We start from the raw sequence: 26,091 nt of genomic DNA, 5'->3' as shown, positions 1-26,091 counted from the left end.
TATTTCGGGGGCCTCTCACAAGGAAAACTCCAGCTGGTCCTCCAGAGTCCCTACCTGGGCAGCCACAGATCCCCTCTGGCAGCCCCGCGGTGTCTGCAGAGGGAGCAGGAGCCGATTCCAACATCACCACGCAGAGAACCCCAGACCGCCGCGCCTTGGGAGCTGCGCTGCTCAACCACCGGGGACAAATTCCCTGCCCAGCCCGTGCGGGAGGCAGCGGAGCCCCATCCCCGCGCCTGTCCCCGGCCGTGGGGCCGCCCCAGCACCAGCGCCGCCAGCGCCACCAGCAGCACCACCAGCATCAGCACCAGCATCAGCAGCAGCACCAGAACCAACATCAGCACCAACACCACTAGCACCACCAGCACCACCAGCACCAGCACCAGCAGCACCAGCAGCACCAACAGCACCATCACCACCAGCAGCACCAGCACACCAGCATCAGCAGCAGCACCAGAACCAACATCAGCACCAGCACCACTAGCACCACCACCAGCAGCAGCAGCACCAGCACCAGTACCGCCAGCACCACCAGCACCAGCACCAGCAGCACCACCACCAGCAGCACCAGCACACCAGCACCAGCACCAGCACCAGCATCATCAGCAGCAGCAGCACCAACACCAGCACCACCACCAGCATCATCATCATCATCAGCAGCAGCAGCAGCAGCTCCGGGCCGGTCCGGCGGGGGCGGTGCCGGGGCGGGGCGGGAGCGGCGGAGCCCGGCCGGAGCCGCGGGAGCAGCGAGCCCCGGAGCAGCGCCATGGCCGAGAGATGCGACGTGATCGTGGTCGGGGGCGGCATCTCAGGTGGGCTCGGGGGGCGGCGGTGCCGCCGGGACGGGGACGGGGACGGGGCAGCGCGGCCGGGGATGCGCCACCCCCGCCCGGCCCGAGCGGGGCAGCCCCGGAGAGCTCAGCCCCAGCGTCGGGGGAAAGCCGACTGAGCACACCCCCATCGTTCGGGAGCAGTGCTGTATGGTGCAGGCAGTATTTTATTATTATAAGGCATTAATGATTTCGATTCTAGTGTTATTTTTTAATTATTTTATAATTTGCTTTATCGTTGGTTTCATTATTCTTTATTTTTATTTTTTATTCTTATTATTATTTATTTTTTATCATTCCTTGCTTTTATTATTTTTTATTTCTATTATTATTTTTATCATTCTTTATTTTTATTATAATTTATTTCTATTATAATTTATTTCCATTCTAATTTATTTCCATTCTAATTTATTTCCATTATTGGTTATTTTTTCTGTAATTTATTTTCATAATAATTTATTTTCATTACCGTTTATGTCCATTATCGTTTATTTTTACTGCTATATTTCACCTTACTTATTTTTTTTAAATTAAATTTTATGGATTTACATTTTATTTTTCTGGTTCTTCCACTGTCCAGTCCTGGCATCCCCTGAACCTGTGCAATTCTTCGAGTACCCCTGGATTTTTTGGACAAGTGAGGCTAGAAGCACTCTGCCCCCAGTCCCGGGGTGTTAGGCAGAGGCCTTTGGTCACATGTGATTAATTTGAATCCTTAGCTGCCTTTTGTTCAGAGCAGGTAGAGGCATAAAGGAAAAATGCTTGAAATCACCTGGATGAATAGGAAGTTTCTGGCTGCCCTTTCAGCTCAGGTGTGGGTTTGAGAGCATGAGCAGCCTGGCAGAATGGACTGGCAGCACTGGGGGCCTGGAGCCTTCTTGCATTTGAGTGACAATCAGCTGTTTTTAACCCACTCTGGGCTGGAAGACCTCCGTGCCTGCCCGCAGTGAATCCCTCCCCTGTGCATTTTGTTCTGAGATATACGTGCCAAAAAATTGTGGCTGGGCAGTAGATCTTTTTCCCGTGTGCCTTTGGCACACCAAACAGTTGCTTTTTGGCTCCTTAGCATTGGGAGGTATGCAGTGATCGCTCCTGACCCGTGTGGTGATCTCCTCAGAGCATGATGAGCGTGCACACACCCACAGATCCGAGCGCTATCTCCTGCCAAACCACAAACAATTACTTATATCTGTTACAAAATGTGATTTTGTCCATCCGTTTTTCACGTGGCTTTTAATTTCCGCTATTTGCTTACTTACAATTCTAGATGTCTGTTTAACCATCATGTTCAGGTGTGTAGCATGCAGTTTAAATGATATACAAAATGCAGAGACAAAATCATAGGCATTATTTCCTAAGCACGATTCTCTGATAACAAACTGCTGAATAATGTTGGAATGTTTCAAGTGTGTTTACACAAACAGCCAAAATGAACCGTTGCTTTTCTATAAAGCACAGTGGGTCCTGAACACGGTATTATGGCTAATTTTTAACTTACACCGTGTGTCACGGTGAAACTCAATTAAAGCAATTACCCCATGGTAAATATCTGTTCATGCCTTGTAAACAAAAACATTTCCAGTGGCATGGTTTTGTACAGCAGTAGTGCTGCATTCCCTCTGTTGAATGAGTTGGAGTGAAAGAGTCAGTGCAACAGCTTTTAAACTACCCTTGTTAGTCGTGGTTGCCATGGGGATATTTTAGCGACAGCCCTGCAGAGCCCACTCAGGTTTCCTGGAGCAGCATCAGAGCATCGTGTGCTTGCTTTGCTCTTTGCCACCTGTAGACAGCAGCAAGTGGCAGGGGGGAACCAGTTTTCTGTTTACTTCTCTTTGTAATAAATACCCACCGAAATGCTCCTGTGTCATGCTGTTACCAACTTTTCTCCTGTCTTCCCATGAAAGCTGGAACATTTTCCAAGCACAAAATTTGCTATTGGCTAAGTACCCCTCTTCAGTCACTTTCCTTCAGCTGTTCTGTGCAGCTCCTGCTTCACCTCTGATTCACACGTGGCTGTAAGTCATTGACCTTGCAGCCAGGTGATGAAACCATGGGTTTAGATCTCCTTACACTGGTTTAAAACCCCTGCTAAAGTGCCCAGCTGCTGCAGAGATCTCTTCCCCTGTCCACCAGCGAGTGATGTGTGGGATTTTTAAAATGAGGCACGCCTTGGAGACTGGATTTGTTGCTGCTCCACAGCTGGTGTGCGTTCCTTCAGAAAGTCTCTGGTTTTGGGCTGCCTGAGGCTCTTCTCACAGAGGCTCCGTGGCTGCTGCTGCAAAAACACAAGGCTCTTGTCACACTGAGGTGTGCTCGTGTCACCCACCCCAGCCCTCACTCAGCCAAGCAGGTAATTGCAGAGCAAACAGAGACCTGCTGTGCCAGCAGGAGGATGCAAGCAAACAAGTGTCAAAGAGCTGCCGCTCGGCTATCTCCTTTCTGTTTATTTTTTTAGATGAAGCAAGCTGTCCATTTGCAGGCTCACACCCTCTTTGGCAGCGCATCTGCCCGGTTTTCTATCCAGATGTCATTAGTAGGGTCTAAAATTTGAAGAGTGAAAACCTGATAATGAAATAACAGTGCAGAGGCCTTCACAACCCTGGCAGTCTCTGTTCATTTATCTGAAGATGCCGCTTTTCTTTGCTGAATCATTTTTAGTCGTCCTTTATTGCAGGTTTGATAAAAGGGAAGAATAAAACTAAGGAACTGGCCAACATAAATTTTATGTAATGAAAATCTACTCAAAATTAGTCTTCATTTTTTTCAAGTCAAAGCAATAGTCTGTGGCTTTTCTGAAGGTGTCAGGTAGTCTCAATACTATTGATAATAATTAGGACCTTTGAGGAACAGGAGCAGTTACTAAGGGTACATTCTGTTTTATGGCTAAAACTTCAGCAAAAGTCTTTGAAATTTTTTGCAAATGGTGTGGAGTAAAAAGAACCATTTTGAAAGGAAATTTCCCAGAGTCAAAAAGCATATATGAAAATGCTTAGCCACACATTGCGTGCAGTATGCATGCACTAAAGAATATTTAGATCAGGAGCATAACAGACCCTCTTAGAGCTGGAATGTGCATGTGGCAGGTTCTTCTCTTTGCTTTGAGTCCTCTCTTTTACTTTGTAGAGCTCCTCTAGCATGAGGGTCAAAACAACTATGAGAAAACTATAAAGTTACTTCATCCAACTTGTTTATCTTAATTGAGAGACACCAATGGCTTCAAATAAAATCTTGAAATCTGTTCAGAGATTTTGTTTAGACTTTCTGCTTTTGTTTTCAAAAGTGTCTTCCTGTCCCTGCTTTTGCCTTGGGAATTACTTTCCTTGTTTTGTTTTCAAGTAAATTACCAGATTTTATCCTCATCTTATGCCACTCCTACTTAAGAAAATGCTTCTCTTAAATCACTAGTGCACAGATTTTACAATCAAAGGGAGGTGAATTGATTTTTTTCTCTTTAAGGTGATTTTTTTTCTTAATTATGGTGTTATTTAAAGTATGCTTGGTGTTTTGCTGTTCACAATCTGTCATGTTCCTGTAAGTTTAGAACCAAAACATACTGAAAAATGAAGTAATTCTATAGTTATGTTGGATTTTAAAAATAATTCCATACCTATTCTTACATTATTGAGATGCCACTGTGCTCTCTACTCTTCTTAAGCCTCACTTTTAATTTATGTGACAATTTAATATGCTGTATAATTACAGTAGCTCTCACTGCATCTGTGAACCACTGTTAAGTTACTTTAAAAATGAAAATGAAACCAAAACATCCCAGTACATCAAGTGTTTTGAGGGCTATTATATGATGGTATTCTATCTGTTTAAAAATAGAATGATGGAGAGGGCAAAATTGTTTTTTTAAAACAAATCTGGGATGGGTAAGAAAACTATAGATTTAAAACATAATATTCAGTAAATACTAGTTTCTTTTTGCCCTCGGGTAGTAAATTACAATGTCCCAACACTCCTCCTCTGAAAAGATGGTTTACCAAAGAAGAGGAGGTTTTTGGAGAACATTGCTGGTCTGGGAGTCCTATGCTGGATGTTCATTTGGAGAAGAAAAAAACCCCACAAAACCAAAATGAGGGCGTGGATGAAATAGCTGCTCATGATGAACCAGAGTGGGTCAGTCAGTGGGAGGCCTCTGACCCTCTCCAGGCAATGTCACCTCTCTGGCAAAGAGAATCCAGGATATTTTTCTGTCAGTTGTCATGATGAAGCTCTTGGTTCACACTTTCAGTCACCTGTCTCTGTATCTGACAGCAGAAGTTATTTCTTTTGTACCAAACCACTCTCATGGTGAAAGCAGTGTAAGCCAGTTAGATGGAACCTGCATTTGACTTCTAGACATTGCACATAGAAAAAACTTGGCAATGCACAGTAAACAGAACAGAAAGCAGCTGCATAATGTTGTGAAATAGTTTGGTAGCCTAGGCAGCAGGGACAGCTCTTGTAATTCACTGTCTGAGACCTCCTAATTGGTCTGAGAGTTGATTTGATAAGAAGCTTTCCAGTCTATCTGCAGGAGCCATCTCATCTCCCAAGGCTCAGGGTGGTGCATCATTAAGGAAAGGTTTTTCATTAGCTTATTTAACCATTATGAAAGGGTGTTGTTATGGAAAGTTCATTCAGTCTGTTCAGCAAAATGTGAAACCTACTATGGAAGGGGAAAAAAGGTAAGTTAAGATGGCAAAACTTTGGGAAAGAAATTGCTGTTATGTCTATTATGGGAAATATGTTAAGCTGTTATGGGGAATAAGTGATAGGGAACCAAAGTTTATGTGCAGCAGTTGGTGTTAAAGTTACAAACTGGAAAGTCCACAGGATTTTCTTATCTGTACTGCTGAATTGACCTTTTTTTTTTTTTTCTTTTTGGACAAACAAGATTTGAAACAGGAGAGACTGAGAGCTCTTTGTAAGCAAGTTCTTTGCATTGGTTGCTTGGGCAACCACATGCAAGGGTGTTTTTATTTGGTGAGATTTGTCAGAGTTTAGGCTAGCACTTGACTAGAACCTAATTGCACTGGAGATGGAGATTGGTGTTTGCATTAGGGAGTTGGTTCAGATCAAGTGTGTGATGTCCTGCACTATTTTTTTACACAGACACTGCCAATTTGTTGTCTTGGGAAACTTTATTTCCCTGATCAAAGGTAGTGACATGGAAAGAGTAAGTATTTAAATTTTGTGCTCTTCTTCCTTTCATGAAGGCACAGTTAAAAATTATTTTTTTGGTCATCTTGACCACAGATGTGCACTTGCATCCTCTATGTCCATCCTGTTTCCTCTTTGCCTACACCTCTTTCTTCCATTTTCTTGTAGCATCTAGAGGTTGCCAAAAGTTCACATTCTGACTACTTATGAATCATGATTTGCTCATTTTACTCCTTAGCACCATCAAGTTCAGGAGTTATTTTAGAGAAATGCAACTCATTGTGCTTCTTCTGCTGCAGTGAGTGATCAGTGTCAATCCCCAGCAGGTGACACGGTGTCAGACACTGCAGTGACACAGCTCTGGGTTAAACACTGGTGCCTGTGGTCCCAGTGCCTGTGATGAGCAGCCCACTGCTCTGGCTCCATCCTGGAGTGTTCAGGCTGCCTAAGATGATCTCAGGAGTGTGTTGACAAGGATGCTGTTGCCTACTGGAGGTACTCTTATCAACTGGTGTGTTTATGTAGTCTTATGCAGAGCTGGAGAGATCTGCCAAAAAGCAATGTATTCATGTTTGCACTGCCTGAGTAGGTAGCCTGAGCAATGTGGGCTGACACAGCCCTGATAGTCCCAGGGGTAAACTTCCAGTGCTGCTTGTGTTATTGTAAACCAGCAGAGAGTTTTCTCTGTGTTTACATATCTTACACAGCAGCTAATGACAATGAATTAGGCCTCACGTTTAATTTAATCAGTTCAGAAGGCTTTTCTTCTTCAGAAGTTATTATTCTGTATGTAAACAATCTGGGGGGATTTTGGCACATTTCCCACTGCCACAATTTCCTTCTCCATAGCACAAGTGACAACTGTAATTAAATAGTTATGTTATTTCATGATAAAAAGCCGTGCTGTGTCGCTGCCCTTTCCCAAAACAGGAGTTGTTTGCCTTTGTGTTCTGTCTGTTCTGTGGGAGTTATTGCACAGAGTGCACTGATACAGCAGTGAAGTTTATCATGGTTATGAAAGTTTACTGAGCAGGGCCCTAGATCATTGGAGACATTCCTTTGGGTTTCCTTTGCTGAGAGTACGCCTTGATGTACTTACAAAGCGCTCAGGGATGATTCTACAATCATCATTCCTGAGGAACTGTAGTCATAGAACAGTTTGGGCTGGAAGGGACCTCTAAAGGTCATCTATTCCAACTGCCCTGCAGTGAGCAGGGACATCTTCAACTACATGAGGTTGCTCAGAGCCCTGTCCTTGAAGGTTTCCACCACCTCTCCTGTCCAACCTGTTCCAGCATTTCAGTGTCCTCATGGTAGGAAATTACTTTCTTTACATCTAATCTGAATCTACCCTCTTTTAGTCCAAAATCACGATCACTTGTCTTATTGTGACAGGCCCTACTAGAAATTTCATCCTCAATCTTTCTGATAAGCCTCTTTAGTCACTGGAAGGTGTTAGATGATCTTCCCAGAGCCCTCTCCGGGCTGAACAGCCCAAGTTCTCTCAGCTTTTCCTCATAGGAAAGGTGTTCCATCCCTTGGATAACCTTTGTGGGCCTCCTCTGGACCTGCTGCAATAGGTCCTTGGCTTTTTTGTGCTCAGGACTCCAGCCAGGCTTCAGTTTCTTGAGGAAATTACATTCACATCATTAAAGTTTCAATCATTTAATTTTTATATAGCCATTTTTGAACTTAACATGATTTTCCTTCTGGGTTGATAACCTATTTCATCCTTGTAAACTTATGTCAGATATTAATATTATTGCTGCCTTGATCAAAATGTGATCATCCATCTAATCCACTGGGGTTTTTATTTTCCTTATGGACTGATTCATGTTTAAGGTTTATAATTTTGTAATGCTGCATTGTTCTTTTTCAACTTTTTTATTTTTTTGCTGTTTCCTGTGGTCAGTGAGGCTGCGCTACAGGCCATTGGTATTTAAACCATGAATGACTTGCATTCTTTTAAATAACCCACCCGTGCTCTTGTATTTTGCACAACTTTCTCTGTCTTGTCACTTTTCTGTTCAAGCAGCTTACTTAAAAGATAAATCAGTATGAAGTCACTCAGAAAACTGTTTTCTCCACAAACCATTATTTGGTTTGGGGCTGGAAGGGAAGGGAAAGAAGAATGGTCATCAGGGTCTCATTTGGGGAGACCCTGAGTTCTGGGTAGGTTAGTAATAAAAGAAGTGCTGAAAGGTGCCTGTCAAGCCTGAGAGGAATTGCATTGACCCAGTCAAGAAAAAATTTATATTATTTATGGGAACAAAACATTATTAATGAGGAAGAGCAGGCTTCTGCTCCTTGCCACCCAACCCCACAGGAGTCAATTGTGTGAGTTTTGTGGGCTCTTAACAGCATCAGGAGCAGCAGTGGATGGAGAGCAGGGACCTGCCCAAGAAAATGATGAATGCCCAAAGCATTGGGATTTTGTAGGGGGTCTGTGTGTGATTGTGTAGAGGAAAGGAGAGCAAGGGATAGGATGGGGGGAATGCAAAGTGAAAACCATCCCCGGAAGAATGGGTGGTCTAGTCTAGAAAGTCTGAGGCCTTGTGGGTTACTTATGGTAGCTGGCACATCTGGCAAAATAAATCACAGATGCACTAATTTCAACCACTGAAGAGTCTGGCTGTGGCTCATTAGAGGCTTGGGTATCTTGCAAAGATTAAGTTATGGTGGTGACCTGGCTTCTGTTAGCACTTCATTTTTCAGGTGGTTATAAAGTCCCCTGAAGTTTTGATTCATTTTAAACCTGCTCATCTTACAGATATTATTTTGTACTAGTCAACGTTTTTACTATTTTCAGTTTCCACAGAGCTGGAAGTGAGGAGGGTGAGGAGGAAAGATGCTCCTGTAACCTCCTCCCTCCCAGGCAGCTGGGCTTTATCTTGATGGTATAATTCATATATAAAACATTGATATGAGTCTGTTCAGTTGACTGCACACAGCAACAGCTGATCAAACAGCAGGTTCATGCTGTGCACCGTGATTACCTGGATTACAAGGATAGCTTGAGTATAAACTGGGCTCATTTTTGCTTGAGTGATAAATCTGTGTTTGAATGCATTAAATATTGGAGCAAGACACCTCTTTTGTTCCAATATGAATTAATTTTTTATTAAGTAGCTTGGCCAGAGGCTCAGTTAGTGAATTATGCTAAATAATGAGCACAAATAAGGACAGGAAAGGGTGTGAATGCTTTTATTTTCCACTTTAGATATTTATCTTTTCTTCTATGCTTCCTTCACCATTTTTAGCCCTACACATTCTATCAGAATGGTACAATTCTAGTGGTAGAATATTTTCTTTCAGAGCAGTGATGTTTTTATGAACTGTTTCACTCAAACTTCCTCCTGCCTGCACTTAGAGATGGATGGATGGAAGTCACAAGTCATATTATTTAGTGGTTCTGCTTTGGGCTTCTCTGGATGACATATGCATTCTCAGCTTAGGTTTGGGCTTTCAACAGGGTTCATCTTAATTTTTTGGTTGTTCAAATAAATAAAATATTCACAAATCCTTGTGGGCTTTGCAATTTAGCCTCTGTGTGTGTGCACACACCTCCTTCTATGTGTGGGCTGTGATGATGATAGGAATTTCCAAAAAGTTTCTCTGGGGTGTGGCTGTTTGGAAGTGACATTGAGAGGTGCTCGATATAAATCTGTAATAATTATGTGCTCTTAGTGTGAAAATCAATAGCTAAAGTTCAATTGAAACATGAAGCAACATGGATAGCCATGGAATGGGGACAGGATGGGTCTGCTGGGCTTTGCTGTTGCCCAGCCTGGCCTAGGTGAACACCTGTGAATCATTAGATATTGAGAAATCTGGGAAGTTACATATTAATCTTCAATGTCAAGATATGAGAATGATACTCTGTTTATTTTTTAAATCTACTTCTTCCAGCTGACTGTTTCTTGAGCATTTACTTTTCTCAGAGGACTAAAAAAAACTAATTCTTCACTTGAGAACAAGCAAGACTTGGCGAAACAGATAAGCATTTCTCTTCTGAGGCAACTGTTGCATAATTTTGCAAATTTTTCCAGATGCAGCTTAGCCTTTTTATTCCCACACTACTGTGTATGGAAGGCAAAACTATTCTTCAGAGTAAATCTGGCTGGCATTTTACTTGCTTGTAGATCTCTTCATAATTGTAGTGCCTAAAAAGATGCTTTTAGGAAACTGCCTGTACACTGTGCTCAGCTTTATTTGATCCAGTGCTATGATCTGTTTGTTGTAGCACTTGCAGTTCTCTCTGCTCTTTTCCCCCCCCCTCCATTGTGTCTATTGTGTTTTGAGGCAGCCCAGATTGTAAACCAGCAGAAAGGGATGACCTAAGCTAAAGGAGGCTCTGGGACAGAGAGGGGGGTGTGATAATATCTCAGTATAAATGATAATTACATTATTAATATCGTTATTAATATTAACTTTTCAGCAAATCCTGGAACCATAACAAAGGACATGCAGAATGTGTTTGGGTTTGTGTTTTTTACCTGACTGAAGCCTAGAAGAAGACTTCTGACATGCTTTTAAAGTGTGAGGTGGGCATGGCTGTTCATGACAAGTCCATTAAATTAAAAAAACACAGTAAATGATTGAGACTAGAAATACTCAACCTTTGGAAATCAGGCGTGCCCAGTTTTGTCAAGATGAAGTTTGAAGGGAAGCTTTTTATGTAGAAGTGAGGTGGAAAAGGAAGCCTTGGGCAGAAGAGCTGAGCCTTCAGTGCTTAAGCCTGGGTACCACTGTACCAAAGGTGCTGGGTTTCCACCCAAATGCCACAAATTGTCTTCATCCCATGCTTGGCAGGGCTTGAGCTTAACACTCCACAACTTTGGTCATCTCACTCGTATCTGCCCAGGCTCAGTATCACTTAACCAGCTGCAGTGCCTGGGTAGGTGTAGGCTGAATGCTTCTAAGTCTGGTTTTGAGAACTTAATAAATGCTTAAAAAATGTTGCTCCCTGCACCGTGGATGGATCATCCAGGAGCTCTTGCAAGGAGGAGAGATCACAGAAAGCTGGGACTGGAGTTTATGTTCCCATGAAGTCCCATTAATTCATGGGGATGCTCATACTGACCTCAGTGACAAAATTACAGAATTAGAGCTCAGATGGAAAACCTCATTGCCTTGGCTAGACAATGAAATGCCAACAGAAATAAATAATATTTGCTCATAGAGTGCTGTATCTTAGGCAGAAATGTTAGGTCCTTTGTACAAATATTTTAAGTAAATGTATATTTTAAGCAGATAGTCATGTTGATAATGTCTCTTTTTGCTCCTTGGGGTTTCTGAAACTGTAATTTTGTTGTTTGCCTAAGCACTGTAATGTTCTAGGTGAGGGACATTCATTTTAATGGCATTAATTGCAGAGTATCTCCCCCCCATGGCCAAAATACTTGGTTCAAAAAGAGTTGCTTTGCTAGTTTTCATTGTACTGTTTTGACATGAAGGTAAGGCATGACTGAGAGTGACAGTTTAAATTGGCCCAGCACCACCATGGTTTTAGGTTCTGAACTATAATTTTTCAATTTTCTTTGATGAGATTTGAGTCAGGTATCTAAATTACCATTGTTAGGATGGCCCAAATTAGAGAAGTTAAAAGGTCACCTTCACACTGAAGGCACAGTATTCTTCACAAGAGCAGAATTCCTTGACCTTTCCATAATGTGAGGAGCCTCAGGAAACAATCCTGTACCACCTTAACTCACCCAGACCCTGGGCCAACGCTGGTTTTGCTTTTTTTGTTGCTGTTGTTGTCTTGGTTTCCTGTTTTATTTACAATCCTTATCTGTCATGCCTTGCAGGCCTTATTGTCTCAAGCCATAATTTCAATTAAAACGTTTAGGCTGGCTAATGATGAGTGGCAGAGGTAAAGGTGAGCAGCACCAGGTTCAGTCTCTCAGTGGCAGGGCAGTAATTGGATTGTGTTCATTAGAGCACAGACAAGACCAAGGCTATTAAATTGCAGTTTCTAGCACAGCAATGCAATAAAGGAGCACGAAGGACAAATCCCACTGGTGCAAAATGCCTGCTTGGCTGTGGGTGAGGTATTTTCCAAGGTCCTGCCCTCCCCTGCAGGGTCACAGTGACATGGAAGCTGTAACTAATGCTGATGGCACTGAATTACAGGATGCTGTGGGGACTTCTCCAAAGGGGGTCAGAGAGCCCTGACTATAAACAAGGAAGGTTTGAATTTTTGAGTTTTATTTGAATTTCTGAGTTGTATTTGAATTTTTGAGTAATTTGGTCTAAGCAAACAGAAAAAAACCTTCTGTTTTGGAGGTTTTCCTTCCAAAACCTGTGAATTCTTTCCCTAGCTGATCTAATTTTTACATGCTAGAATTCCTGATGAGAGGGTTTTTTTCTCTTTCCCACACAATTTACCTCACCTGCTTGGGGCATATTCCTCTGAGCTTGTTCTTGTTGACCTCGTTCACTGCAACTGTGTTGACCACTAATGGTGGTGATCTCCCCAAATGTCCTCCTGCAGCATTAACAGATGGATTTTTTTTCTCTGGGTACAGTGCAGAAGTTTTGTCCAAATTCATTTATTTGCTGTGTGTATTTGGTCAGTATTCCTGAGCATCGAGGTGGTTGGTCAGGGATACTGTACAAAGACATCTCATAGTGAGGGAAGTTGTATTTCCCATGTGATCCCACAGCAATACCAGCTTCTATAACTTTTTGTAGGTTTTTCTTGTTTTCTTCTTAGCATTTTAGATACTTCAAGTGGGGATTGTTAAATTTCTTTATTTGGGTTTAGGGTTGTTTGGTTTGGTTTGGTTTTTTCTTTTGAAACTCATTACTTAAGTTAAGAAAAGAAGTGAAATTCATGGCCCCTCTGGTCAAAGTGACACTTACATTCAAGATCAAGAAGAAGAATGCAAAGATTGCTAAAATAACAGGTTCAAAGTGTTAACTATCCATGGACATCCATCTGTTGAATAATTAAATAATTCTGTTAAAAATACTTGAGTTACCTTAGAACTGAAGTCTTACTTGCCTGTATATAATTAATTATATGTTATGATTATGTTTCCTTTTTTTTTAATATCAGTCTTGTGAAACATTTTTGCATCCCACAATTTCTCCATGATCCCCCGGGGCAGAGGCCTGTGCTTGCTCTGCAGGGCAGAGTGTTATATCCCATTTCCAAGGTGCATTTTTTGGCACATCCTCATGCTGAGCCTGCTGCAGTGTTTGTTTACTGCTCTGGACTGCACCAAGGCTGCTCTGCCCACTGGCTCTGAGTAAAGCAGCATCTGCTACCTGCCATCTCTGCAGGCTCACTGATTTAGATGTGGCTGAACAGGTTGACAACCAGGAAAAAAAAAATCCTTTGCAAACATATCTTTTGTGTCAAAATAAATACAGTGAAGAAAATGTTGGCAAATTCCATGAACTGAAGGAAGAGACCTGCAAGTTACTACAGCATAAGTACAAGGCCAGCATTTCTCCCTGCTCAAGGTACAATTTTAGTCAAAGGGAAGAATTTTTATGGTTATGAGGTGATTTTTTTTTTTTTTTGTGCCAGCTATTTTAGAAGCTATTAATTGAATGCTTTTGTCTTAGAACTTTCTTTGCTCCCTCCGTGAATTCAAATTTAGAATTTGTAGATGATTTTTTATAATTATATAAATGATAGAAGCAAATTTTTTCCTAGAAAGGAGATAATAAATATGGAGGAGCATGACAAAGTAGTGAGTAATGCAAAGAAAGTACAACACGAACACCTTCAGAAATTTACAGTCATGTCCTTTCTGGTGTTTTTTTTGGTTGTTGTTGTTGTTAATGCTAAGATTAAAGGGTGTTTCATTACAATTGCTGATTCCAGGCAGAATAGAATGGTGTTAATAAATTCAAATCAGGTTTTTATTTTAGAAAATATGCTTTCAAATACTTTTTATATAGTCAAATATATATTTTGTCATAGGGCTACATTGTAGGGCACATGGGGGTCAGATGAAAAATGAGACTCTTCTCACATTCGTCAGTTCAAATGTAAATATAATAAATAGGTTATAATATTTATATTAAATATAGTATGAGTATATATAATCCAAATATACATACATATATATATATAAGCACATATATAATAAAGGTTAGACTCTGTGATCTTGGAGATATTTCCAAGCTTAATGATCCTATGATTATATGAAATACCAGTTTGGATTTTGCTGTAGCTTATGTATTTTAAAAAAAAAAAATTAAAAATATAATTTTATTAAAAAATTAAAGATCTGAATTAGTCCAGTTTGGATTTTGCCATAGCTTATGTATTTAAAAAAAAATTTTAAAAATATAATTTTATTAAAAAAAATTAAAGATCTGAATTAGTCATTCTCTCAGGATGAGAAAACTGTTGATGTTAGCAAGTGAAGTTCTAATGAAGCTGTTTAGTGAAATGGTTCAATTTAAGCTGTTTTGTAGGTACAGAGACATCAAAGAAGAAAGAAATAAGTTGGAGCTGAAGATGAAATAATTACTGTGATGATTACGTTTGAGTCCAATCTGTGTGAATGCAGAGTGCTGCACGATGGGGAAAGAAATGATTTTCGTGACTTGAACCTGTGTTAGAGGATTCTGGGGGAGGCAATCTTCCACCAGGATCTCTGGGTGGCTGCCTTGGGTACCGGGTTGCCGTGGTAACAGATGGAGGCTTGCCCGGTTGAGCATCCTCTAAACACGGTGGTGTTTTCAGTCTGGGGCTTCAAATAAATATCTTTGCTTCTTTGTTGTTTGCATTAATCACCTGCCTGTTGGTTTTTTCAGCAGAACTGCAGGTGAGGCTGCTTAACTGTTTGATTTCTGCTGTATCACCCTCTCTGTATGTTTATATATGGACCCAATTTCTGTCTTCTGTGAAGTGGTGGCAAAAGTAGCTGAGGCCTTATATTGCAATTCATATCTGATTCTACTGAAATGCCCCTGGGGAGGAGGGAAAGCTGCCTCTGGGTGACAAACCACTGCACAAAATAGGGGCAATAATAGCATCAGTCACAGTTTTGGGGGGCTTTTGCATTTGAATGTGGCTCTTTGCCTCACTTGTGAGGAATGGGGGCAATCTCAAAGATCTGCCTTTTGTTAGTGATGTGTTGGAGTGGCAGGTTAAACTTCTCAAGAGAAGACCTTATATCACATATGACTGATTTTTCCAGGCTTTGCTTCACAGGTATTGTGTGCTCTGTTTGCAGCACTTGGGGCAGAGAGAGACCACTCTAGATGTTGCCCAGAAAATGGGTTTTGGTTTGTGGGGGGTTTCTGCAGCAGTTGTTAGTTTGTGAAAATCAAACCTCAACCTCATTCACATTCTAGTATCTATTTCCATTTTAATATGCTTTTGTTGCTGTTCCTGGTGCCTTACCTGCCTTTGTAGCACTTTGGCTCAGAGCTCTCCCTCCACAACATCCAGTCCCCTCACTGTTCTTATAGTGACAGTCCAAGAGCCCATTTGGGGTCTTGGATTCAGGTCCAGGAGCAGGGTGTGGAGTGATGTGGCAGTACTGTGATTCCCAAACATTCCCACCTGACCCTTGCCCTGTACTGTGGTATCTGTCACCAGCAGCCTTGAGTTATCCTGTTCTGTGTATGCTGGGACCTACTCTGTTCTTTTGCTGTGCCCTCTGAGCCTCCTGAGCCTCTGCCTTTGCTTCCTCCATCTTTTTCCTGTAATGTGTTTGTGATGATTTCTGCAGCCAACTTGGGACCAGAGCAGTGATGTGGGTGAGAGGAAGGGGGGGAGACATCAGCCCCTGAACTGCTCAGGTGATGCTTAGTTTGGGAACCCTGCAGACTGCATCTTCCAAGCCCCAAGGATGCATCCCTCCCCCTGCAGAGATCAGATCTGCTGGAGGATGGGCATGGAGGGGGTGGTGAGATATCAACGAGCCTGATCCTTCCCTCATCACTGTTTTGTTTTTGCTTCAGGAAAGAGTAAAATCTTGTCCATCTCAAACAGGTCCCTGTGTGAATGTGGCAGAGGGTAGGGAAAAGATGGCACATATCCCAAAATAAACAATGGGGAACAAATGGTAAGTGCAATCAGGTGGGTGAAAGGTGCAGGAGGAAACAAGAAGGTGGGGCCTGGGCTACAAATCAGCTGCGTTTCAGTGGAATCTAGAGAGTTATCCTTTCACAAACTTCTCTGTTGGTTCAGCTCCTGGGAATAAACTGCCTTTGTTCCCAGGTGCACTGGGATGTTTATTCATTAGATTTTAATGAAGAAAGTCAAATCTCATATCCCTTAATCAGTGTTGGTAACTGAATGCTATTAATTGATTACTCAATACCTGTTAGCATGAAAAGCCAGCAGAGACCTTCAGTGACAGCAGCCTTCAGTTTATACATTCATTCTGTGAATTATTAATAACTACTATTGATCCTCTCCCAAGTGATGAAATATTTGTCTTTTTTGAGAAGTAACTTCTTTTTTCTTTAACAGATAAGCCAGATTTATTTAGGAGTTTCGTTGCTTATTTTTCCTCCAGGAGCCAATCTCTCTTTGCAAGTTGTTTGAGGGGGTTGTCCATGTTTACATACCATGGCTGCTTCTGTATTATGTTCTTCCTTGGTATCTTCAAATATTTTTGAGTGTAGTCAAGGCCACTGATCCAGCCAGATGTTTTTGCAATATAATTTCCTCAGTAGGAAGCACAGAAAGACCTTTATCTGTTTCATTACTGGTTTTCTCATGAACACTTACGTGAAAACCCAAGATAAATAAGCCCATGAAAATAGAAAAAAAAAAAAAAAAGGAAGGAGGGTATGAATGGAAAATGAGGTTTTAATGGAAACATCTGCAGCTTTTCTTCAGAAAATGTCAAATTCTTTAGATAGATAGATCTACAGTATTGTAGAGAAAAAAAGGGACTTTTTTATCTTTTTTTTCCTCCCCCAGATGAGGAAAGAAATAGCTTAACTGCAGCACATTGCAGCAGTTTCTCTACAGGGCTAGGAAAGGATTGGGTTCTCCTACACCCAGTCCATGAGTTGATGACCAGAATGTTCTGTAGCCTATCCCCAGGACTGCTGTATTTTCTTCTATTTTATTTCATTCAGTCCTGCCATGTTAACTGGGGCCATCTGTTTTTGCTGTCAGTGCTTTTTTCTATTTCTTCCATGGCTGCTTTCTGCTTGGAACAATCTGCTTGGATGACGACTCAAAAACTGCATGTACTAGGACACACAGAGGGAGCTGATTGCATTCTCATGGTAACAAGGCAGGGAGCCAGAAAGGATGGATAAATCAGGATGTATGAGTGTGGCTTCCAGCCTGGCCTCTTCCTGAACTTTCTTCAACACATCCTGTTGGTTCAGAAGGATGATACATCCTAGAATGTAACTCTTGTCCTACTAGAAATTCACATGTGGCCAAAGTAAGCACCTTGGTTTATTCAAATCTGTTTGTGTGCTGATGCAAAACACAGAGATGATCTTAGGAAGTTGAGAGGTTGTGGGCTGGATTCCCTCCATTCCCTCCCTTTCTAGTTCCCTTCATTCCCACAGCAGCTTGACACTCTTGCTGCAGGGCTCAACGCTGATATTTTCCACTGCAGTTGTGAGGGTTTATGATACCACAACTAAAAATGAGATATTGCCTCCTCTGTTTTTACTGTTCCTTCACTTGCCTGTCTCAGCTTCAAGAGTTGCAAGGTGGAAATAAAATGTATCAAAAAATGGATGAGGAAAAAAGCTATTTTTGGGGGTAGACTTACCCATACTTTTAATTCTTGTTTCCACACACAGCTGCAGATTCTGTCTCTTTTTAGTCAGACCACGTGTTGTTCTGGAGATGAAACCTCTGACCTGACTGTGTGGGAACTTTGCTACTCTCTTTCAAAATATTCAGAACTGGGAAGCAGAGACATAGAACAAGTGTCATGAAAACTTCACAAATTTAGGACAGTCCTAATAATACTTCTTCCTTTTTTGTTATTGGGGTTATACAAAATGAAATGTTGGGGGGGACAACTTTCTGTTTACAAACAATAATGTTTGTAAGTTCTCTGCCTGGCTGGGTGAGCATCATACCAAGTGCTGGCTGATGCATCAGAATTCTTGAGCATGTGGTGCAAAACTTGCTCAGCACGTGTGCAAATTGACAACAAACTGTTTAATTAGGTGGATTCAATTCTACTTAATAATTATTGGGTTTTGAGGGTTTTAATTCCAGCACCTCACCACTCTGGCATAGTGTTTGGATGAAAAAAATCAGGATTTGGATGGACAGCCATGAGAGTATATACATATCAAGTCACAAAAGCTGTGAGCTGTGCAGTGCATATTCAGAAGTATTCTTTAATTGCTTTTCTTTTTATCTTTTAGGTCTTTCAGCAGCCAAGCTGCTGACTGAGTCAGGCTTGAATGTGGTGTTGCTGGAAGCCAATGACAGAGTTGGTGGAAGAACTTTCACCGTAAGGGTAATTATCCCCAGAGCCATTTATATACTACATATTCATACTTACAGTATGTGCCATAAGGGAAAATTCCTGGAGTACCAGCAGGTGGGAAATTCCCTGATGTTGTACCAATAAGAGTAAAGACCGGCATGATGGCGAGGACTGAATATTTCTGTGATCTTGGGGCTCTGGAGTCACCCATCTGGGAAGGAGAAGAACACAATGAGCTGAGTTTCAAAACCATTTCCTGGGAAAAGACACTGCAGAAATCTGTATGGAAGAAACACCCATGAGGCCACCCATGCTGTGGAGAGTCTTGAGCTGAGCTGTGACAGGGCTCATACAGAGTGGTGTAGGGCAGGGGAGTGTCAGGGCTGGCTGGGAACTAGAACCACCATGTCTCCCTTCACTCCTTTCTGCTCTGTCTTGTTGTGGGACATCCCCTCTCACTCTGCCCATTAGGAAATCTTGCCTGTGCTGCTTCCCAGGATAGTGTGTTTTAAACTGGTCATTGGTGAGATGCCTGACTGAGCAAGAGCTGCACAGATGTCTCTGACTCTCCTCTCTCTGCCTGCCAGGCTCTTTCCTCATTTTAAGGCTGTAATATAACAGTGGGTCTCCTATTCTGGTTATGAACTCCAAATTATAATCAACATGCTGGTTGTGAACTCGTAATCACCACACCAGAACTCTACCAAAAAAATTGTTTTCCACGGGGAGAAGAATCTTAGCCAAAACGCTCTGGGAGTATTTAATTTCATTTAATTCCTCTGGATTGCTCTTTTAACTTGTGTGCTATTTACAAAGGGCTTATCTCTTTTGGTTATAGTTTATATTTCTTTTTTTTTTTTTCTTTTCTTCCCTTCTGTGTGTGTTGTGTGTGATAAACCAGAATAAGCAAGTTAAATACGTGGACCTTGGAGGGGCTTACGTGGGGCCAACACAGAATCGTCTCCTGCGGCTCTCCAAGGAGCTGGGAATAGAAACATACAAAGTGAATGAAGTTGAGCACCTGATACACCATGTCAAGGTAAGAGGTGCTCTCACACTGGTGCTGAAAACATGAACACTGCAGTGATGGCCTTTCTCCTTGTTTTCCACTCTTGCTGCAGTGGAGAATACCTGTTTGAGTATGCAGCAGCTGAGTTTGTTGGTTAAAAAAAATAAGAGTGTTGATAATGAAATCACCAACAAATTACTTAGTATTAGCATACAAATTATTATAAATTATGACTTGCACACATATTTATGTGTGTGCCCTGTGGGTGCATCCTTAGTTCATCTCTTGGTTCAGGTCTCATCTCTTAGTTGAAAGCTCTCAAGAAACTTCCTTGTTTATGAACAGTGCAACTGTGACTCTTCTGTGCAGGTCAGCTCTGATAGGCACTGCCCAAGGTGTCTGAAAATCCCTTTCAGAAGTCCTGGTTGTGTCTCCAAGCAGGCTGAAAGTCTCTCAGGATGGGCTTCCTAAACCAGTGACAGTTATTACACTGATGGAAAGAAGCGTGAGAGGTTATGTCTGGTTTTGCTGATGGTGAGATTTAACATGCAGAGTAACAAAATAGTAACTGCAAAAGGCTCTGGGAATCAGTCTTGTGGAGGCAGATCTGAGCGATCTGTTCGTGGTCTGAAATAGAAGAGCTGTGGCAAAGCTGTTAAAAAGCCCACGTATTCTCAGTAGTCTTTCACCAAAAGAGCATCCTTTCTCCTTTCCTGATATAGACCAGCGTTGCATTTGCACAGAAAGGAAACTTTCCTTCTTAGACCCAAGGAAGTTAACTCTGAGTTTCATTGTATGCTTAGGAAAAGCCAGTGTGCATGGACTGGCAAAATATTTGTAGTTGGTGTTTGAGGAGAGGTTAAAGAAGACACTGACGGTTTTTAAAACATCAATAGAGAAAATATGTCCTGTCACGTTTTCTATTATTTTTTCCACTTAATTGTTGTGATTTGCTATGATGACTATAATTACCATTTCTGTGGTAGAACTAATGGATACATCCACACTGCTCTGTTCTATGTGCCTCTGTCATCATCTTCAAAGCCAAATTTTCTGTTTCTTCACAGTATTTAGCCTTCAAATCTCCCCGACAGCGATAGGAGGTCATGCCACGAGGGCAAACACTTGACATGGCCAGTCAGGATGCCCAGCTTTTCAGGGGAACCTGCTGTCCTAGCATGGTGGCATTCCAAAATATTGCCAGAAATCACTGTTTCTTGGAGTTGTTCCCAGTCAAGTGTTGAAAGACTTCAAGGTGACAGATCCAGCTGCTGGCTGAGTACTTCCAAGCCATGCTGAGAGCCTAAAGGTTGTATGGAAACACTCTGGAGGCTCCGTTGCCTGTAGGAGTTCCTGAAGAGAGGGAGGAGAGAGCGGAGTGCCAGAACTCCTTGGTAGCTGTGCAAGAGGTAAAGAGAAGAGAATTCCACTGTCAGTAGCACGTCCTTTGCATTTCCTGATTTCATTCATTTAAAATCCTTTGTTTCTATTTTTATTCTGTGTTCATACAATTGCGAGGAAGTATTAACATAGTTGAAGAATTACTCACAGTTTAATTGGCAGGTGAGGACTGTATAATGAACATATCCACTGTCTTGTGGCCAAATCTTCAGCATTTAATGTATCTTCAACACATTCCTTATGGGTTCCTGAGCCGTGTGGCTTGTCCATGAGTTCTCTGAAAATGAACAGTGCTTCTGTGCTCCTCCAAATCCAGGCAGTGCTCCCAAGCTGTAGATCTAAGTACACAAAGGGCTGTGTCCCCTGTCCGAATTTGAATTCACATTCTGACCCAAGCTTTGTGACTGTGGCCAAATGTAGTTAAATTCTGGACCACAAAATTATCCGAGCCCAGAGAGGGAATGAAACCTAAAGGTTTTAGTTCTTCTTTTGCTACACAAAAATCAGGCCTCACAGTGCAGCTTGTAAAATCAGCTGCTGTCTTTACTTATACCCAAAGGCAAAATCAAGCCTTTCATAGTTAATTAAATTCATTTTAGAGGCTTTTTAATACAAGTAATATATGCAGCTTCTTTGTACTACAAAATGAAAAGAATGCATTTTGTTGATCTCTGGGTGGGTCTCTGCTAATTAGGCTTTACCAACTTGATTGGGTTGCATGGTTCTTTTCTCCTTTAATCTTTTTTAATGCCAGGTTCTATTGTGAGATTATTTTTGGTCTTGCTTATATTGCGTGTGATATCTTCACAGAAACTCAAAACTTTGTTTCTTGCCCTACATTTTTTTTTCTTTTCCTTCCACTTGTTAAGCAGGCTTTTTTCATGGTTTTTGAAAAGAGATTAGTATTTTCTTTTCATTTTTATAAATACTGGTTCATCAGCCTCAGTGAGAAAATTAGTAGAGCTCTGTAAGTAGTATTTGGTAGGCAAATTGCTGCCTGAACACCACTGATTTTTCAAATAGCCTAACTGAAATTAGGTTCATAAATCCAAATTTAAGAAGCAAAAGCAGAACTGTCTGAGAAGTCATCATCTCCTAACAGTTCTCCCACTGGACAGGTAGGCAGATGTAAAATCTGTAAAAATGCTTCTTAGAATGAGATAACAACTTCTTGGCTGCCCAGGAAAGGATTTAGGGTTGTACCTTAGGTATGCAAATTTGCAGCTTTTGACTAGTGATGTTTATTTTCCTCACCAAAATGGCAGCTTTTGTCTTCTGAAAAAGCAAAGCTGAGAGCAAATAGTCCAGGTAATTTTTACCATGTAACAGTCCCTGGAAAGACTGAAATATGAGAATGTGCCAATTACTGTGAGGGTTTAATTAACAAATTTTCCTTGTTAATTCAAGCTGTAGTTCACTTCTGTGGAGTGTCATTAGCCATGCTAACTTTCTGGATTTTAAAACACAAAATTACCATATTTTCAGTTGTAATGCAGGTTCATTGTCCAATATAACTGTGGACCTGGTTAGCTCTGCTATCTTGAATCTTGTGAGGAGACATTTCTTTGTCTGAATGGTTTGCCCAATGGATGTTTTCACATGATTCCTTCACTTACTGTGAAGATGATCCACTCTTTGTCCAGCTGTAGTGCCAACTGAGCATCTTCTGATCCTATTTTCTACCAGATCTTTTTATGGGATAATGCCATTGATGCTTCCTGGAAATTCCTTGTTGTGAAAAATGGTAGAAACACTTGTTCCTTCTAATTTCTGTGCTGTCTCAGGGCAGGCTGTGGATAGTGCTAACAGCTGGCTGAGGTGGCTGGCTATTTTCACAGCCTGCTGCACCTGAAACATTCCTCATGTGGATATAATTGAGTTGTTTCTTTAGCACCAAAAAGGCTCCATTGCCTGGCACCCATCCTGGGGACCTTTCAGGTTAAGATGCTGGGGGAAACATGAAGCTTCTCCTCCCCAGTCACTGGATAAGTTCTAGACAGCAACTTGCCACCACATCATTACCTCAGTTAAGGGGATGGAGTTTCCTCATGCTGATCCCTCTGCCAGCAGCACTGGCTGGAGCTGTCTGAATGCATGTCATGCCCACTTGAAGTTTGGCACCACTTTCATACAAGGATAAATAATTGACAGCTCTGGGGAGAGTGATAATGTGAACCCTGCCTGCAGCACCTCACGAAGGTGAATATTTAATCCTATGCACACAGTACATTTAACCAGGACCCCAAATCTGCACTGATTTGCCAGATTACCTCCTGAGCTACAGTAGACTTGCAGAACAAAATTTTACAGCCCTCTTTGGTGTCATTCATTTTCATCACTATTGTGCTTATTAAAATGCAGTTTGCAGTGGTCTTGTTCATGATTAGAAATAAGATGGTCACGTTGTGTTGGGATTTAATTAGCCACTGGATAAGTGACTGCTGTATCTAAAGTTGCAGAATTTAGTGGTGTTCCTTCTGTGACATCTGTGATATATGCACTGAAGCTAAGCAATATGATTTATTTAAGCTTTTCACCTGCCTTGTCTGCAAGTCTAAGGGCAGTATCTTCTGGCATAGTCTGCAGTATAGAACAGAACTGCTTAAATGGAGTTTTGAATGACTGGATTAAAGTGCTTTCATTGTTCTTTGTACACCTCAATTAGAGTACAGTCAGAGAATGAAAAGACTGTGAGACTCTCAGTAGCTATCAGTTTAAGTGAGGTGAAATGGTCTTGTGTCTTTTGTTTTCTCCCATTTTTGCTGATAATTTGCAAACAAGAATTTGGGGAACTGAGAAGAGATCTGAATGTTGAAGAAGCTGGGCACCTGGTGTCTCGAAAGGGGAGCCAAATATAAATCCAAAGACACTTAAATTGCTGCAGGGCCTTGATAGTTTCACGTGTCTTTACTGGAATGCAGATCTATGTTATTTTAACTCTTTACTGGAGATGAGATGCAGACATTCCTGCCACAGGATGCTGGGTCAATATCACACTCACTTGTAGCTTTAAAAGTGAGTCTGAGGTTGACCAGGCTCAAGCTGGTGAAAGCATCTTCCAGACCCCCAGAAGGGATATCCTCCAGCCAGAGAATGAAGAACAGCTTTTGGCAGGAGTATGGGAAAAGCTGGACTTGTTTGTTCCCACTGGGCATGTAAATAGAGGGGCATCTTCCCTTTTCTCCATGCCAGCAGCTGGCAGGATTTGGAGGAAGAAATTTTCTAATTAGGACCTTTTAAATTAAAATATAGATGTTGGTATTACAGCAGCTTAAAAGAAGCAATTACAGACAGCAAATCTGCCAAGTGATCTCTGTCAAGAGGGGCTGTAAAGCAAGGTCTTGCAAAGGGTGTTTATTAATCAGGAAGATTGAATGGAAGGCCAGAAGCTGTGACCTAATGGTAGCGTGAGGATGAAAGCAGAAAGAAAAATGAACTGTGAATAAAGTATGCATTTTGCTAATTAAATTTGAGGGGAAAAAAAAAATCTTCTTGGGTCTTTGCTTTCCCAGACTCCGTGGTCTGTTTGTGAGGAGACAAGGAAAAGGACTTGTGTTCCCACCTGGATTATTTAATTGAGCCTGCTGGGAGAAAAGTTTCAATTGCATCTGATTGTAGAGCTGATTTTTGTTTCCCTTGAGAAGCTGATTAATGTCTACAGGAAAATGGAATTAGAGAAATGTATATTTAATACTGGACCAACTAGCTGAGTATACTGGGTTTCACATGTCTGTAAAATTTTATGTAAGTTTTCCTATTTTTAGTGACCCCAAAGTCGTATTTTATGTAAACCCAGTATTCTAGCTGTGGGACATTTTGTCTGCTCAGTTGTACTGTGGGGAGATGCTCTTTTGAAGCCTTTCTTTCAAATGAAGCTCCACTTTTCTTTTGTTTTAATTTATTTATGCCCCATTTATCTGCTGTTTTAGAAGGGAAGGAATTTTTTTTAAGACTAATTCTAGAAATACTGAAAAGTTTTCAATTTATTTTATCTATTTTTTGACTGGTTTAATTCAGGTGTTGAAAGTCACATGCAAGTCCAGTATCAAAGAGTATTTAGAAACAAAGTCTCTATAAGTCTGTGCATCATAAGATACTTTAATGGTTTTTCTAAAGGTGTTTTTGATGTCTGTGAAACAAAAAATCTGATTCTAGTAGGAAGGAGAGTTGGTTAATTATTTTCAGAGCTAATTGGAACCAATAGTTATATAGATATAGTTATATATAGAATTTAAATTCAGAGCAGATCTTCAAGATCCTCAGTTTCACTTTCTATATCACTTCAGTGTTGTCGCTCTAATTCTTCTTTTTTTCAAATATGAAAAATATTTAACAGATAGCATGACCAGTGTGGCAGAGTGAAGATGGACTTTATTTCCATAACACAACAGAAACAAGTTGTTCCCAATTAGCCCCTTTCCTTATCAGAATGCATATTTCAAGCCACTGTGTCTGGCTCTGCAACACTTAAAATGGAATTAGTTTTCTTAAGGAAATTCCCAAGACATGTTGGGATCCACAGCCGATGAACTCAAATTAAATATTGAAAGATATTTGGAGGACGTTTTGGCATGTCTTGATGTTCTACCTTTGCACCATCAGTTATACATTTTTTTGCTGCTGCAGTTATATTTTCTAACCTATAGATCTTCTTACCTTTAGAATATCTGTCAGTATAGTAACCAGCCAAGCATTTGAGAACCTGAACAGTTTTGCAATGAAGGGAGCTTTAATGAAGCTCAGCTGTATTATAGTTTTAAATAGGTTGTAAGATCTCTCATTTTTGCTCCAGCTACTTGCCAAATTTTAATTGAGAATTATCATTATACGAGAGGCTTAGTCTCAAAAATGTCTTGTCAGATGTTATGAATTAAAAACAAAAAAACAAAAATACCCCAAGCAACCAACCAAAAAAACCCCCCAAAACAACAAAGAAACACTCCCCCCTCCTCTCCAACAAACGAAAATTATACTTTTTTGTAAGGTAGATGAGAAACAGCCTCTGAGAGAGGTACAGAGTTACAGCCTGAAGTGATGTTTTTCTGTTTCTGATTTTCGTTGTCACAGCTTGGGGTGTGACACTTCCTGAGCTTTGTCTGAATGAGATTCCTGGGATTTTACACTGAGGAGGCAGGGTGTGTGTGATGTACCAGAGCTGTGAATCAGCAGAGGGCACTCCGTGCCAATAAACCTGCGTGGCTGTGAATTAACATGCAGAGTGACAGTCTTGGTGAAGTGAGCATCAGTTAGCCCAAGGTTTAGATGGTTTAGCTGAGGGAATATCTTGTGCTCAGCGAGAGCTGAC

The 26,091-nt window shown here is 41.3% G+C and overlaps 1 protein-coding gene across 1 annotated transcript in view; it reads left to right on the top strand.

Annotated features, from left to right (window-relative positions):
* The first annotated feature begins 712 nt into the window (after positions 1-712).
* The window catches only part of LOC136358170 (amine oxidase [flavin-containing] B-like), a 51,156-nt gene continuing 25,777 nt past the window's right edge, over positions 713-26,091 (top strand). The window contains exons 1-3 of the mRNA XM_066314091.1: positions 713-812; positions 18,312-18,406; positions 19,278-19,415. Coding sequence (XP_066170188.1) covers positions 767-812; positions 18,312-18,406; positions 19,278-19,415 — 279 coding nt within the window. The 5' untranslated portion in view covers positions 713-766. The remainder of the gene's footprint in view (positions 813-18,311; positions 18,407-19,277; positions 19,416-26,091) is intronic.

This window comes from Sylvia atricapilla, chromosome 2, assembly GCF_009819655.1.
Source record: "Sylvia atricapilla isolate bSylAtr1 chromosome 2, bSylAtr1.pri, whole genome shotgun sequence".
In the NCBI taxonomy this organism is placed as follows: Eukaryota; Metazoa; Chordata; class Aves; order Passeriformes; family Sylviidae; genus Sylvia; species Sylvia atricapilla.
The sequence above is the reverse complement of the archived record's forward strand: the minus strand, read 5'-3'. Positions and strand labels throughout refer to the sequence as shown.